Source organism: Anomaloglossus baeobatrachus, chromosome 5 (genome assembly GCF_048569485.1).
Source record: "Anomaloglossus baeobatrachus isolate aAnoBae1 chromosome 5, aAnoBae1.hap1, whole genome shotgun sequence".
In the NCBI taxonomy this organism is placed as follows: Eukaryota; Metazoa; Chordata; class Amphibia; order Anura; family Aromobatidae; genus Anomaloglossus; species Anomaloglossus baeobatrachus.
This window is the reverse complement of record NC_134357.1, coordinates 53,376,611-53,392,753: the sequence shown is the minus strand read 5'-3', so window position 1 is coordinate 53,392,753 and position 16,143 is coordinate 53,376,611. Positions and strand designations below refer to the sequence as shown.

Here is a 16,143-nt window from a genome sequence, read left to right as displayed (position 1 = left end):
ACAGTCGACAGCTCGGCGATGAGTAGGTTAACCGCCTGCCCCGTGAGGTGCTACACTAGCATCACAGTTAGGATTTTATCTAATGGGTGGTCACATTTGTTCAATCTAGTGGCATGGCCAAAGGCGGTTCCAACAGGGGAGCTTGCCAAATGGAGGTGACTTCTTGGTTTCAGTATTACAGAGCGCAGAGCCTGAGCAGTGCTCTGGTTAGTATTAGTGTGGCGCCCTGGACAAGCCAGGTCGTCACAGAACTACACCAACACACCCCACACCCCGGTTAGGCACACCGAAGTCAAACACAAAAAATGCTTGTTGCCTTCCTCCAGGGGCTGATGTCCACACCAGGGGGTGGGCCAGGCGGTTGGCCCCACCCACCGAGGAGTTCACAGTCCTGGAGGCGGGAAAAGGAGTCAGGAGATAGAGTTTGAAGTTTGAGGAGTGAGGAGTGAAGTGGTAGAGGAGCAGTCTGACGGCGTCCGGGTGTGTGGCCCGGACGGAACAGCAAGGTTGGCAGACGGTGGTGACCGTCTGCAGGAGAGGCTGATTGGAGCGAACCGTAAGGACCGTGGACGGGCGGTGGCCCGACGGTACCGGATCGGAGAGCAAAGAGAAGCCAGCACCATCCGGCAGGGCTTACGGACCCCGACCGGGCTAGGAGTCGCCGTAAAACTGGTCAAATCCGTTAGCGAAGGGAACCTCCGGGGTTTCCCAGCAGTCAAGACCCGATTGAAGGCAACAGCTCACACCGTAGAGGGAAACACAGTCACTGCCAAGGCTACAGTTCCCAGGGCCAGAGCCTGCGGGCAAAAGGGGCTCCTTCAGCATCCATCCAAGCTGGGGAGCGGGTTACCAGTGGGAAGCCATTGGAACCGTAAACACAACACAGGTGCAGGGAAAGGCAGTCACCATCAACCTACAGGGAGGAGAACAACCGCAGCCACCTGTGGGACCCGTCCATCCAGCCGTTTGTTTGACCAGAGACTCCGTGTGAATTACTGGCTGAGTGAGTACCACCGTGCCGTGCGGCACAGCGCTGCCCCCACGACCCTGCACCTCACCAGGCCCCGTAACCCGCCTGCCATCCCCAAACCCTCACTGGGTCCTGGGACAACCAAACCCCCTACCCACGGAGGGGAGAACCAACATCCAAGCTGCTCCCTGTCATCGCTCCCGGGATCCCCGTCCAGAGCAGCGGTGGTGTCACCAATTTCACCACAACCGTGGGTGGCGTCACGAACAATATCCCTAAACCACACACCAAACCACCCCCTTTCACTCATGGGCGAGGAACGCCGCTCGAGTCCCCGGGATCCGGCCCACCGCTCGAGCCACCACCGAGCAGCAGCAGTAGCCGGACCCGAGCAGTGGGTGAGCACAGCGTCCCCTCCTCCGCCCGCGACATTAGCGCAGGGTCCATTGAACATTTTATCATATATGGTGCAGACATTGCTCTAACTAATGACAAACGTTACATAGGTCCATCTCCGTCTCCATCAATAGCAGTGATACATCCGGCTTCGCTTTATTTGTAGAGCATACTCCCTGCACAGGAGGAACTAACAAGACCAAGCCCTGATACTGCTGTGCAGCGAATTACAGTTCCTCAGTCATCGCTCCACTTCTGCTGATGGGATTAGGTAAGAAATGTTAAGCTGGTGTCACACACAGCGACAACGACAACGACGTCGCTGCTACGTCACCATTTTATGTGACGTTGCAGCGACGTCCCGTCGCTGTCGCTGTGCGTGACATCCAGCAACGACCTGGCCCCTGCTGTGAGGTCGCCGGTCGTTGCTGAATGTCCAGCTTCATTTTTTGGTCGTCACTCTCCCGCTGTGACACACACAGATCGCTGTGTGTGACAGCGAGAGAGCGACGAAATGAAGCGAGCAGGAGCTGGCATCTGGCAGCTGCGGTAAGCTGTAACCAGCGTAAACATCGGGTAACCAAGGGAAGACCTTTCCCTGGTTACCCGATATTTACCTTCGTTACCAGCCTCCGCCCTTGCTGCCAGTGCCGGCTCCTGCTCAGTGCACATGTGGCTGCAGTACGCATCGGGTAATTAACCCGATGTATACTGTAGCAAGGAGAGCAGGAAGCCAGCGCTAAGCAGTGTGCGCGGCTCCCTGCTCTCTGCACTGTGACATGTAGCTGCAGCACACATCGGGTAATTAACCCGATGTGTACTGTACCTAGGAGAGCAAGGAGCCAGCGCTAAGCGCGGCTCCCTGCTCTCTGCACATGTAGCACAGCGACGTTATGATCGCTGCTGCTTCTGCTGTGTTTGACAGCTAAGCAGCGATCATAACAGCGACTTACAAGGTCGCTGTTACGTCACAGAAAATGGTGACGTAACAGCGACGTCGCTGTCGCTTAGTGTGAACCCAGCTTTAGATTTGCTCATCTGTATCTCATTAAATAGTCAGGTGTTTTATGGAAGAGTGATGTTTATCGGGAGAGATAAGTGAGATCTGGACGGCTGCAGCTCAGTCTTTGGCCGGGATTGTAGTCTGGAGAATAACGCAATATTTACTCTCCCGGAACGAGACTCTTCAAAAGATTTTTACATTGTGAAACTGTTATTATTAGGTATGTTGTCCAGATTAGTCAGCCTGAGATCTTGTTTATGTAGTCATCAAGCTAATAGATAGGCCATAATGCTGTAGACGTGTCCGTCATTGGCTTTGCTTTAATTAAAGGGAATTTGAAAACTGGTTTTGCTACCTCATCTGACAGCAGCATAATGAAGGGGCAGGACCCTGATTTTAGTGATATATCACTTAGTTTCTTGGGTGCAGCAGTTGTGACACAATCAGAGTTTTTACATCTAGCCATGCAGCAGAGCTGAGGAAGCTAACCCCGCCCACACCAGGCTGTTTGCATATTGTCTATTAACAGAGGAGGGAATGTGGTCAGACCAAGAGATACATGAGCAGCTAGTCTGGACAGTGATAGTCTCCTGCTGATAAATAATAGTGCCACTCACTATCCTTAAACATTTAATTTTCTTTATTCATGGCTTCTTTAAAAAAACAAGCAAGCAGAGAGACAAAAGCAGCTTGTGGACACAAGCTCAGGTGCAGCTCTTTTGTGATCACTCTCCTTCGCTATAAAATGTCATGTGTCTTACCATATGATGCCAGTTATAGATTCTCATTCTATTGCTAACCTCTTTGAAAGGAGCTTGTCTATGGAAGAAGCTGAAAAGTTGTGACTATTACAGATGCCATGTTTTACTGCACTGAAGAACCTTGGAGTGTTTTCCTTTTTGTGTCTTTTTCCCACTGTCTGTTTCTCTTACCTTGCAGTGGTTAGACTAGTGTTCTCGCCAGCCTTGTCACTAGTCAGGGTGAATTCAGGGCAGGCAAGGGCCTAGGCACATGACGACGATGGGGGGAAGGACCTGTATAAGTCCGTTAGGGAGCTTAGGGTACAGACTTAGGTGAGTTGCAAGAGGTGTCCCTTCTCACCTCTCCTTATCACCAGGGCCTTCCTTCTATACCATCCCCATTGTGACCCTTGTGTTGCCCTGCATGCTGAGCATCTGTATGCCCTGGCGTGACATTATAAGTTGTATATGGTAAGATCCCTTTAATAACTAGGACAACTCACAGTTTAGTATAAAAATAAAATGTAACTACGCAAAAGAAAATGTGACTTATTATATTTTCCATGTGTTTTTTTTTTCTTATATTGTTTTAATTGTCCCATTTACATACACGCCATAAAATGGTTTCTTGTGCAATCATCAATTTACAAGTGACATCTATTAGATGTAAGAACTGGAGCAGGTCCCTGCCACAAGAGCTTACATTTACTTCCAGGGCTCGTTTGTAGACATCCTCTAAAGTGTTCACCATCTGGACTTCTAGACTCACTTGGCGACTCATTAAGACAGTCTCTGAAGTGTGGAGCAGATGTATCCCGGCAGCTTCAGACAACGCAGCATTAATACTCCACAGATTTATAGTTCCAAACTGGACAAAGTTTCACTTCTTGTTAAAATAATGGATATTCAATGCGCCACATATATATATATGGGGCTGGGCAGGGACATTTTTTTCCTATATTTTATAAACCATGTCACAGTAGCTATAGTAGCATTTAATTAAACATGGATGGTGCTAGGGTACAAATTTAAAGGTGATTTCCCCACAAACAATGTTAATTTTGAAAGGTAATTTTAATCAATAGATCTTTGAATAAGAATAAGTTCTACAATTTGATGTGTTTTAAAAAAATGTTCCTGTGCTGAGATAATCTTATATATGTGTCCCTGCTGTGTACTGTGTAATGGCCGTGTCTGGCTGTACAGGGACATGGTCAGATCATACCACAGCTCCTGGGCAGGGGAGGATGCAAAAGAGAGTATACAGATATTATAGCACAGGATTTCAAATTATTCTTTCTATGAGGTAAAACATTTTTTTAAAACAGGCAGGAAAATGTTTTACCTCACAGCTATGTACTGTGTAATGGCTGTGTCTGACCATACAGGGACATGGTCTGATTGTACCACATCTTCCCCACAAACAATGTTAATTTTAAAGGTAATTTTAATCAATAGATCTTTGAATAATAATAAGTTCCACAATTGGATGTGTTTTAAAAAAACATTCCTGCGCTGAGATAATCTTATATATGTGTCCCTGCTATGTACTGTGTAATGACCGTGTCTGACCGTACAGGAACATGGCCTGATCATACCACAGCTCCTGGGCAGGGGAGGATGCAAAAGGGTATACAGACCGAACATTACAGGATGACAGCTGAATCTTTCTGTGAGGTAAAACATTTATCTGCCTGGTATAAAAAAAAAAATGTTTTACCTCATAGAAAGAATAAATTTGCAATCTCGTGCTGTAATATCTGTATACTCTCTTTTGCATCCTCCCCTGCCCAGGAGATGTGGTACAATCAGACCAGGTCCTTGTATGGTCAGACACGGCCATTACACAGTACATAGCTGTGAGGTAAAACATTTCACTGCCTGTTTTTAAAAATATGTTTTACCTCATAGAATAATTTGAAATCCTGATCTATAATATCTTTATACTCTCTTTTGCATCCTCCCCTGCCCAGGAGATATGGTACAATCAGACCATGTCCCTGTATGGTCAGACACAGCCATTACACAGTACATAGCTGTGAGTTAAAAAATTTCCCTGCCTGTTTTTAAAAAAATGTTTTACCTCATAGGAAGAATAATTTTAAATCCTGTGCTATAATATCTGTATACTCTGTTTTGCATCCTCCCCTTCCCAGGAGCTGCGGTATGATCAGACCATGTCCCTGTATGGTCAGACACGGCCATTACACAGTACACAGAAGGGACACATATATAAGATTATCTCAGCACAGGAACATTTTTTTTAAACACATCCAATTGTGGAAATTATTATTATTCCAAGATCTATTGATTAAAATCAACTCTATTCGGTGGAAAACACCGATAAGGATAATGATGATGTTTCTTTTAGCGGTAGGTGCAAACAAGCTCCGGTCATATGAAATTTCCATGACTTCCATAGGATAATGTTATGATGGTTTTACTGGTGGCTGCTACATTCTTGGCACATTGAATTACACACATTGAGTACATGTTTCTTTTTGCCATATGCTACTGATTACTAATTATATAATGTTCCACAATTATGGGCAAATATTTGAGATCTATAAAACCTGATCAAGAGCACAAAATATACAAATAGAAGCTCATCTACTCATTACAAATATAGATAGCACAGGGGGAAGGGATATCTGCTCTTATAGAGAGTGACCAAAGTCAGTATGGGACTTATTTATAAGGCAATGCTCCATGGAAAAAAAATCTGTAAAGTAACTTATGTCAGACAGCCAAAGATCATAGACAACACTGTTTTGGAGTTTGAGCTCCTCATCATGGTTGGCTGAACCCCAAAATATTGCAGTCTGATTTAGCTGGATGACCTTAAAAAACAAGACAAAAAAGGAGTGCATAGTGCAAAAAGGGTCCAAAATAAAAAAAAAAAGAAAATTGCAAAAAAAAATATCAAAAACACCTTAAACATACCTACTGGTATTGTCAATATAATATGCAAAGAGGATATGGCTATGATAAGCCAAGGAACCTAACCAATATTACTCTTTGGGGCAGCTCCTATGAGCATTTTTTCTCTCAGCCCTAATCGGACCAAGAAAACAGTCGCAGCATGCTGTGGGTGGAATGCGAGCCTGTTTCACACGCACTCATTCAAGTCTACAGTTTAGGGGCGAGAGAAACATCGCATTGCACTCGCATTACACTCATGTAACGTTAGTGCAGCGCGATTCTCGCATCAGCCGGCAACAGAGGAGATAGGGAGATACATCCCTCCCCTCCGCAGCTGTGGTCTGATCGCACGATCAGACCACAGTCGCATGACACTCACATGACACTCGGCTCCAGCTGTGAGCGTGAGCCGAGTGTCATGCGAGGACTCGCACAAATTCCCCGTGTGGCCTAAGAGTGTAAATTTGGTGTCCTCTAAATAACTCAACACACAGCCATTAATGTCAAAACCGCTGACAATGAATATATACATGAACGTAAATGAGCAGCCCGGGAAGAAGACTGAGTGGCCCCGGATGCAGTTACAGCCGCACCGGAGCCTCAGTAAGTACAGTGCGCTTGCTCCTATCCCCCTATCCCTTCTACCACCATTTTTAAGCGCCGGATTCTGATCCCCATAAACCTTATATGATGGCTGAAGTACGGCTAGATATATAGAATTAATTCCAGAACGGAACCGATTTATTTTTTTTTTTTTAATCCGGTTAGTCTCGCCGATCCCAGATATTTGGGAGTTCGCCCATCACGAAATATAACCAAGGTATTTTCTTAATGTAAACAGGGTATAATAATACATCCCAATTATAGCAAGTAAAGAAACCAGTAAATGCGCTAAAATAAAAAAGAATACTATTATGGAATATAAAAAAATTACAAACACACTTGAACCAACCCAAAAGTCCATCGCAGCGGGGGCTCCTCTTTTGATATAGTTATCATAACAATTTTTTCTGTAGCTGTCCATATTATTTTATAACTTTTTCTGTGCATGTTTTATGATATATATGTTTATACCTAATAAAATTATATTTATCAGTAGTGATCTTTTTATAGGTTTCTTTCCCTTATTGCCACTCATAACAGTCCGCTGGCAATCTCTTCACCAGCACCTCCTTCTTCTCATTGGCATAGTATCAGTGTCACTCTCAATGAAGTTCAATACTCACTTTCAATGCTAGTCACAACACTCTCTTGGTCATGTCTCTTAGCAGTAATACCCTGAGGTGATTTGTCTGTGAATTTCTACACCCTTCAGTTTCTCACATTGAAGCACCACTCTCCTCAGAGTTTCTTGTATAGAAATCCTTTTCATATACAAGCATCAGACTTCACACTTCTCTTTTGTGGCAATATCCCTACACTTATAGCAGCTAATATTCACCATGTGTAGAGGTTATCTCTTGCCTTGTTTGTAGATGCGCCCTTCGTGTACATGAATAAGCCTATTCTCCTCCCCTCTACAGTGGCTTCCTAGCAATCCTCACCCGCTTTCTAGCTTTTAAGGATGGCACATTCATGCAGGTAGGCAGAGCTGCTGTCTCTCATCTGGGACAAATTACACATGACAGCAGAAAAGGCTATAGCCCTTTACATACTCCTCGATGGCCCTCACTAAGCCCTATAGTGCAGGTTTGGACTGCATGGTACTCCTCCCCACTTGCTAGCTAACTATAGCGCTGGCAACTTCCAGTCTGCGCTCCGTGTGTGTGTGACCTCTAATGACAGAACACAGTTACTTTTACAGTGGGTACGGAATATTTATATCATATTAATTAATTGTATTTGTTATCACATATCTCTAACTCATGTTCATGTAGTAATGATTATCCCCCCCCCCGCTCCCCCCGAGGGCATTCACTTGCAGTACAAACCAAATGTTTGGACACACCTTCTCATCTCTAGAACAACTGTTAAGAGGAGACTTTGTGCAGCAGGCCTTCATGGTGAAATAGCTGCTAGGAAACCACTGCTAAGGACAGGCAACAAGCAGAAGAGACTTATTTGGGCTAAAGAACACAAGGAATGGACATTAGACCAGTGGAAATCTGTGCTTTGGTCTGATGAGTCCACATTTGAGATCTTTGGATCCAACCACCGTGTCTTTGTAGAAAAGGTGAACGGACGGACTCTACATGCCTGGTTCCCACTGTGAAGCATGGAGGAGGAGGTGTGATGGTGTGGGGGTGCTTTGCTGGTGACACTGTTGGGGATTTATAAAAAATTGAAGGCATACTGAACCAGCATGCCTACCACAGAATCTTGCAGCGGCATGCTATTCCATCTGGTTTGCGTTTAGTTGGACCATCATTTATTTTTCAACAGGACAATGACCCCAAACACACATCCAGGCTGTGTAATGGCTATTTGACTAAGAAGGAGAGTGATGGGGTGCTACGCCAGATGACCTGGCCTCCACAGTCACCAGACCTGAACCCAATCGAGATGGTTTGGGGTGAGCTGGACCGCAGAGTGAAGGCAAAAAGCCCAAAATGTGCTAAGCATCTCTGGGAACTCCATCAAGACTGTTGGAAGACCATTTCCGGTGACTACCTCTTGAAGCTCATCAAGAGAATGCAAGAGTGTGCAAAGCAGTAATGTAAGCAAAGGGTGGCTACTTTGAAGAACCCAGAATATAAGACATATTTTCAGTTGCTTCACACTTTTTTAAGTATTTCATTCAATATGTTTTAATTCATAGTTTTGATGCCTTCAATGTGAATCTACAATTTTCAGAGTCCTGAAAATAAAGAACACTCTTTGAATGAGATGGTGTGTCCAAACTTTTGGTCTGTACTGTATATCTGGTCCAATTTAATTAATGGAAAAATAGAAAAGGTTAAAGCTCACCCAGTTGTTTGTTAATTCAAAGCTGGATGAAGACTCCTGGACAGTGCTCAGTGAACAAGGGAGGCTACAATCAATCAAAACAGGGAGAAGCTCCGGCACGAAAATGTCCACACGAACAAAAATCTGAGGAAGATTAAAAAGTCATCCATTGTCATAACCTTGACTATGACTAAGGACTGAGCTTCTGAAACGCGTAAATCATAGGAGTTTTTATACTCATCATGTTTTTTAACTATTAAGGAATAAAGATGACTTTTTAATCTTCCTTAAATTTTTGTTCGTATGGACGTTTTCGTGTCGGAGCTTCTCCCTGTTTTTACCAATTTAATTAATGCTCAATTAATTGGTGTGTGTATTTATATGGACCGGTTTTTCGCGGTTATTTACACCTGAGGAAGGGGACATTTTTATTGTGGGTCCCCGAAACGTGTAGTGTTTTATAATTTTAGGTTTTGCTAACCTTCTTAGATTAAATATTTGCAGTATTCTTTTGGTCTGTAGCACCTCTGTCAAAGCCTCAACTCTTTTTTCCCATAATTGAATGACCTCTAATGACAGTTACTTTTACAGTGGGTATGGAAAGTATTCAGACCCCTTTACATTTTTCACTCTTTGTTTCATTGCAGCCATTTGGTAAGTTCCAAAAAGTTAATTTGTTTTTTCTCATTAATGTACACTCTGCCCCCCCTCCCCCATCTTGAGAGAGAAAAAACAGATATGTAGAAATTTTTGCAAATTCGTTAAACAAGAAAAACTGAAATATCACATGGTCATAAGTATTCAGACCCTTTGCTGAGACACTGATATTTAAGTCCCATGCTATCCATTTCCTTGTGATCCTCCTTAAGGCTATGTGCGCACTTACCGGATTTTGCCGCGGTTTTGCTGCATGTTTCGCTGCAGAAAATGTTCATAACATCTCTGCAGTGAATCACCAGCAAATCCTATGGAAAAAAAAAATCCTGTGCGCGCTAGGTGGATTTTGACAGCTGCAGGATTCCCGCAGCAAAAACAATTTCATGTCACTTCTTTTCCGCGGGTAGCTACGGGATTTCACTAATGTAATGTAAAAATCCCGCAGGGAACAGCCTTCGGAAAAACCGCACCAAATCCGCAACAAATCCGCACAAATCCGCAACAAAACGCGACAATCCGCATGCGGATTTGGGTGCGGATTTGTTGCGGTTTTTTTCCGCAGGTGAGGAAATCTTTGAGAGCATGCGGAATTTTCTCAAGAAAATTCCATTTCCCAGTGCGCACATAGCCTAAGAGGGTTCTAATCCTTCATTGGAGTCCAGCTGTGTGTAATTAAACTGATAGGACATGATCTGGAAAGGCGCACACCTGTCTATATAAGACCTCACAGCTCACAGTGCATGTCACACCAAATGAGAATCATGAGGTCAAAGAAACTGCGCAAGCAGATGCGCACAGATCTGGCCAAGGTTACAAAAGAATTTCTGCAGTACTCAAGATTCCTAAAGCACAGTGGCCTGCATAATCCTTAAATGGAAGACGTTTGGGACCACCAGAACTCTTCCTAGACCTGGTCGTCCAGCCAAGCTGAGCAATTGTGGGAGAAGAGCCTTGGTGAGAGAGGTAAAGAAGAACCCCAAGATCACTGTGGCTGAGCTCCAGAGATGCAGTAGGGAGATGGGAGAAAGTTCCACAAAGTCAACTATCACTGCAGCCCTCCACCAGTCGGGCCTTTATGGCAGAGTGGCCTGACGGAAGCCTCTCTTTAGTGTAAGACATATGAAAGCTCTCATAGAGTTTGCAAAAAAAAACACATGAAGGACTCCCAGACTATGAGAAATAAGATTCTCTGGTCTGATGAAACGAAGATAAAACTTTTTGGTGATATTTCTAAGCAGTATGTGTGGAGAGAACCAGGCACTGCTCATCACCTGCCCAATACAATACCAACAGTGAAACATGGTGGTGGCAGCATCATGCTATGGGGGTGTTTTTCAGCTGGAGGGACAGAACGACTGGTTACAATTGAAGGAAAGAGGAATGCGGCCAAGTACAGAGATATCCTGGAAGAAAACCTCTTCCAGAGTGCTCTGGACCTCAGACTTGGCTGAAAGTTCACTTTCCAACAAGACAATGACCCTAAGCACACAGCTAAAATAACAAAGGAGTGGCTTCAGAACAACTCTGTGACCATTCTTGACTGGCCCAGCCAGAGCCCTGACCTAAACCCAATTGAGCATCTCTGGAGAGACCTGAAAATGGCATCCACCAATGTTCACCATCCAACCTGAGAGAACTGGAGAGGATCTGCAAGGAAGAATGGCCGAGGATCCCCAAATCCAGGTGTGAATACTTATGACCGTGTGATATTTCAGTTTTTCTTGTTTAATAAATTTGCAAAAATTTCTACATTTCTGTTTTTTTTCTGACAAGATGGGGGATGGGGTGCAGAGTGCACATTAATGAGAAAAAAATTAACTTTGTTGAATTTACCAAATGGCTGCAATGAAACACATTTAAAGGGTTCTGAATATTTTCCATACCCACTTTATGCTCCATGAAATGTCACCGTGGGGAGATACTGCCATTAAAAGGATATTTTCCTTTGATTTTTTTACAAATTCTTTATATCCATGTTAAAAATAATAAAATCAGCTGGCACTCACCCGTCCCAGGTACTGCGCTGAATCATTGCAACTGCTCTGGTAACTGTATTAGGTCTACAATGGTGACATCACATCATCGCTGCAGCCAATCCCTGGACTCAGGAAAAAACTACACAGGCCGCTAAGCCCAGTGATTGGCTGCAGCACTGTTGATGTAACATCACCACTGCAGCCCATAAACAATGACTGGAGTAGCAAAAGAAATGCAGCGTGGGACTTGGAGGGTTCACGGCTCTGAACACTCTCCAGGTCATACTGCGCTCTTTGTGTCCTTGAAATGGCTTTTACAATGTAAGTCTATGGAGCCTCAGAAGGAGGCTCCATAGACTTACATTGTAAAAAAGACTTGCAGCTCAGGCATAAAGCATAGAGTGAGCTATATAGTCTGAATAGTGGTGATGCCACTGAGAAGAGCAAAGGAACGGTGCTGTATTCTGGAGAAGGTGGCGGTAGGTGAGCATATTAATACACTCACACTACACACCATACATATTTAATGATAACAATATTCATAGGAGCGCTTCTTTAAGGTGTTGATACTATACTGCCTTCTGACCTAACTTTGTCATCAGCAGTTTAGTGCACACAACTTAAAATTCAATGTAAGACCCTATCCACTTATAAGCAGGCCCTTAGACTAGAAATGGAATCTGTCAGCAGATTTTTGCTATGTAATTTGAGAGAAGCATGATGTAGGAGCTGAGACCCAGCTATGAGTCACTTATTGGGCTGTGCATTGTTGTTTAAATAAAATAAGTGTTTTATCAGCAGGAGATTATCACTAAATACTAGCTGCCTTGTGCCATCTTGTCCTCTTGCTCTGTGCAACTCTGAAACCCCCTTTCTGCCTATGCACAGTGTACACAGAAAGCTGCCAATCAATGTTGTGGGTGGGAGATGTTACACAGCTCGGCATTCAGAGAGTTGGGAAACCTGCAGCAGATAAAATAGTGATTGTAGCAAAAACTGCACCAAGCAGATGACACATACATTATGCTGCTCTCAGATTACATAGCAAAAACCTGGTGACAGATTGCCTTTAACACCGCTACCAGTGACACCCTGAGCTAGGCATTTTTTGATGCAAAACTTGTTTTCCAAATATTTATGGTAAAAACTGTAAGTCCTCAATGTGAAAATTTATATACATATACCGTGTGTGTGTGTATATATATATTGTAAAGCTGAGTGTATGTATGTGTGTGAGTATGTCTGTATGTGTGTGTCTGCTAAAGTAATCTGCACCATCACATTTACAATTATGCAATTTTGTACAAACACCTCTTTTGACTCAGAGAACGTCATAGACTATGTTTTAAGGGGAGAATTTAACAGTTATTCACCAAAAAACCTGCTTACATTAAAGTCAATGGAGCTGGGAGCTACAGGTTATTAATAGGAGCTGTGATTGGTTGCTATAGGCAGCGAAGGACATTCTTAAGAAGCTTATGTGTGAGGTAATATGATATTGGTAGAGACAGACACACACACAGAGACAGACAGAGACACACAGAGGCACAGACACACACAGACAGACACACACAGAAACACACAGAGACAGACACACATGGAGACAAAGACACACACACACAGACACACACAGAGACACACACAGAGACAGACACACAGAGACAGACACACAGAAATGCACAGACTGACACACGGAGACAAAGACACACACACAGAGACACAGAGACGCACATAGACAGAGACACACACAGAGACACACACTCAGACCCACAGATATAGAGACACACAGAGACAGAGACACACAGAAACACACAGACAGACACACGGAGACAAAGACACACACAGAGACGCACACACAGACAGAGACACACACTCAGACCCACAGATACAGAGACACACAGACACACAATGAGAGAGGGAGACAGACAGACAGAGTGAGAGACAGACAGACACCTAGATACTATCCCAGTCAATGCTGGGTACTGCAGCCAATATATGTATATATATATTTTTTTTAACAAATTTATCGGAAAATCTAAATAGAAGTGAGATCTTTCCTCCGCTAATTTTTTTTTATACCTTAAAATCGTCAATAAATTACACACATTCCATAAAGTTGCTTTGTAATTATACACACACCGCTTTGAGTAATAATTGAGCACTAGTTACGGTATCACTATTATCTTTATCATTATCGTCAACTTGTCAAAACGTGAACTTTTCAAATAACAAAAAAACAGCATCCCCTATAATCTGTGTGTCAGGACTCCAGGCTAGAAATGCAGCACAAGGGGCGTCATTATACATCATACTTAATGTCAGAAGATAAATACCTGGTTTTTGAGTTTTTCCCTCTTTTCCATTCAACTTCTTAGATTTAATGGTATCTTTCTTCTGAACTGGATAGATGTCTTCCCGAGTGTCCTGGCTCTCATGGATGACTTCCACTATAGGTTCTGGGGGCACTTCCACTTCACCTTCTGGCTCCAGGGGGGTCTGCACCTCCTCAGGGTCCGGATATGAATAATAGTGATCCCTTGACGCAATCTCTTGATAATAATCCTGCTCATCCGGGAGTCTCTCCAGAGAACCCTGCACCAACAGGATCCCCAAAATGCAGACTAAGAAATCAAGTTTTTGTGTCATATTTTGATCTTGGTAATTCTGGAGAAGAGAATAGAAATAAAATTGGAAAAAAGATGAAAAGTTCAGACGGGATGATAGCTTGACAGTGGCATATGAAAAGAGAACTTCATGCAACTTATATTACATAGACCCTCTGCAGTCCGACAACCCTGTATGAATAATCGCAAATAGATGTTAATGAAACCAGATCTAGCACCAACCCAAAAAAAAGCAAATTTCTTAGTAACGTACTGGCAAATAAGTACCATATAAATAATGTAGAGAGTAATAAATGAATAGATTTACCTACTGCCAGGTGCAGAAAGGTCTCGCAATCAAAAATTGTTGTCAGAGGTCCAGAAAGATCACTTATTTAGCAATGGTCATCAAAGATCTAGAGAGGTCACTCACATAGAGATAGTCCTTAAACATCCAGAGAAGTCACTCACTTAAGGATGGTCCTCAGGTGTCCAAAAAAGTAATTCAATCAGGGATGGTTCTCAGGTGTCCAAAAGGGTCACTCAATCAGAGATGGTTCTCAGGTGTCCAAAAAGATCACTCAATCAGAGATGGTTCTCAGGTGTCCAAAAGGGTCACTCAATCAGAGATGGTTCTCAGGTGTCCAAAAAGATCACTCAATCAGAGATGGTTCTCAGGTGTCCAAAAAGATCACTCAATCAGAGATGGTTCTCAGGTGTCCAAAAAGGTCACTCAATCAGAGATGGTTCTCAGGTGTCCAAAAAGGTCACGCAATCAGAGATGGTTCTCAGGTGTCCAAAAAGGTCACTCAATTAGAGATGGTTCTCAGTGGTCCAAAAAGGTCACTCAATCAGACATGATCCTCAAAGATCCAGACAGGTCAATAACTCAGAGATGTCCTCAGAGGTACAAAAAAGTTACTCACTCAGTGATGGTCCTCAAAGATCCAGACAGTTCAATAACTCATAGATGTCCTCAGAGGTACAGAAAGGTCACTCACTAAGAGATGGTCCTCAAAGATTCAGACAGGTCAAAAACTCAGAGATGTCCTCAGAGGTACAGAAAGGTCACTCACTAAGAGATGGTCCTCAAAGATTCAGACAGGTCAAAAACTCAGAGATGTCCTCAGAGGTACAGAAAGGTCACTCACTAAGAGATGGTCCTCAAAGATTCAGACAGGTCAAAAACTCAGAGATGTCCTCAAAGATTCAGACAGGTCAAAAACTCAGAGATGTCCTCAGAGGTACAGAAAGGTTACTCATTGATGGTCCTCAAAGATCCAGACAGTTCAATAACTCATAGATGTCCGTCCTCAAAGATCCAGACAGGTCAAAAACTCAGAGATGCCTTCAGAGGTACAGAAAGGTCACTCACTCTGAGATGGTCCTCAAAGATCCAGATAGTTCAATAATTCGTAGCTGTCCTCGGAGGTACAGAAAGGTTCACTCAGAGGTGGTCCTCAGACTTCAGAGTGGTCACTTGCTCAAGATAGGTTTCACTTTTAGAAGGCTTAAATCTGAATATACACAGTGTCTGTCTCTTATGAGACCCCTCTGCATCTTCCAGAAGACCCCCCCAGTTTAATTTCCACTCTGTCTTCTATGCAAAAGTCTATGTGAAGCTCCAAAACACTTCTTGAACAGTGCAAAGACTTGACTGCAAAGTGGCAAATTATTTCCAGCTAGCCTGTTTCCAGCAGTGCCAGGTCTGTGTCTATGTGCACAGGGGCTGTCCTGTTCCTGAATGGTGCACAGGACACTGCTATTTGCAGGCAGACTTGTCAGATTTTGATTATGGAGAAGGCAGGGAGCTCCTCCTGTGTCAGGGGCTGGGAGAGGCTCAAATCACTCGCTAGATTCTGTTACTACAGATAAGGAAATGAGGAAAAGTTGAAAGAGCAAGCAAAAGTTCTAGAAAAAGAATGTCAGAGCTGCGATTCACAAGGAAGAATCGATATAATTTAGGAATTTCTACTTTTGTTGTTACTTT

The 16,143-nt window shown here is 43.6% G+C and overlaps 1 protein-coding gene across 2 annotated transcripts in view; it reads right to left on the bottom strand.

Annotated features, from left to right (window-relative positions):
• CPXM2 (carboxypeptidase X, M14 family member 2) overlaps positions 1-15,907 on the bottom strand; it is a 136,976-nt gene extending 121,069 nt beyond the window's left edge. For both annotated transcript variants that reach the window (XR_012754215.1, XM_075348511.1), the window contains exons 1-2: positions 14,482-15,907; positions 13,884-14,214 (exon numbers count right to left, since the gene is read on the bottom strand). Coding sequence is in view for 1 of the 2 variants with exons in the window: in XM_075348511.1 (XP_075204626.1) it covers positions 13,884-14,196 (313 nt within the window). In the remaining variant the exon portion in view is untranslated. The remainder of the gene's footprint in view (positions 1-13,883; positions 14,215-14,481) is intronic.
• Between the last annotated feature and the right edge of the window lie 236 nt (positions 15,908-16,143).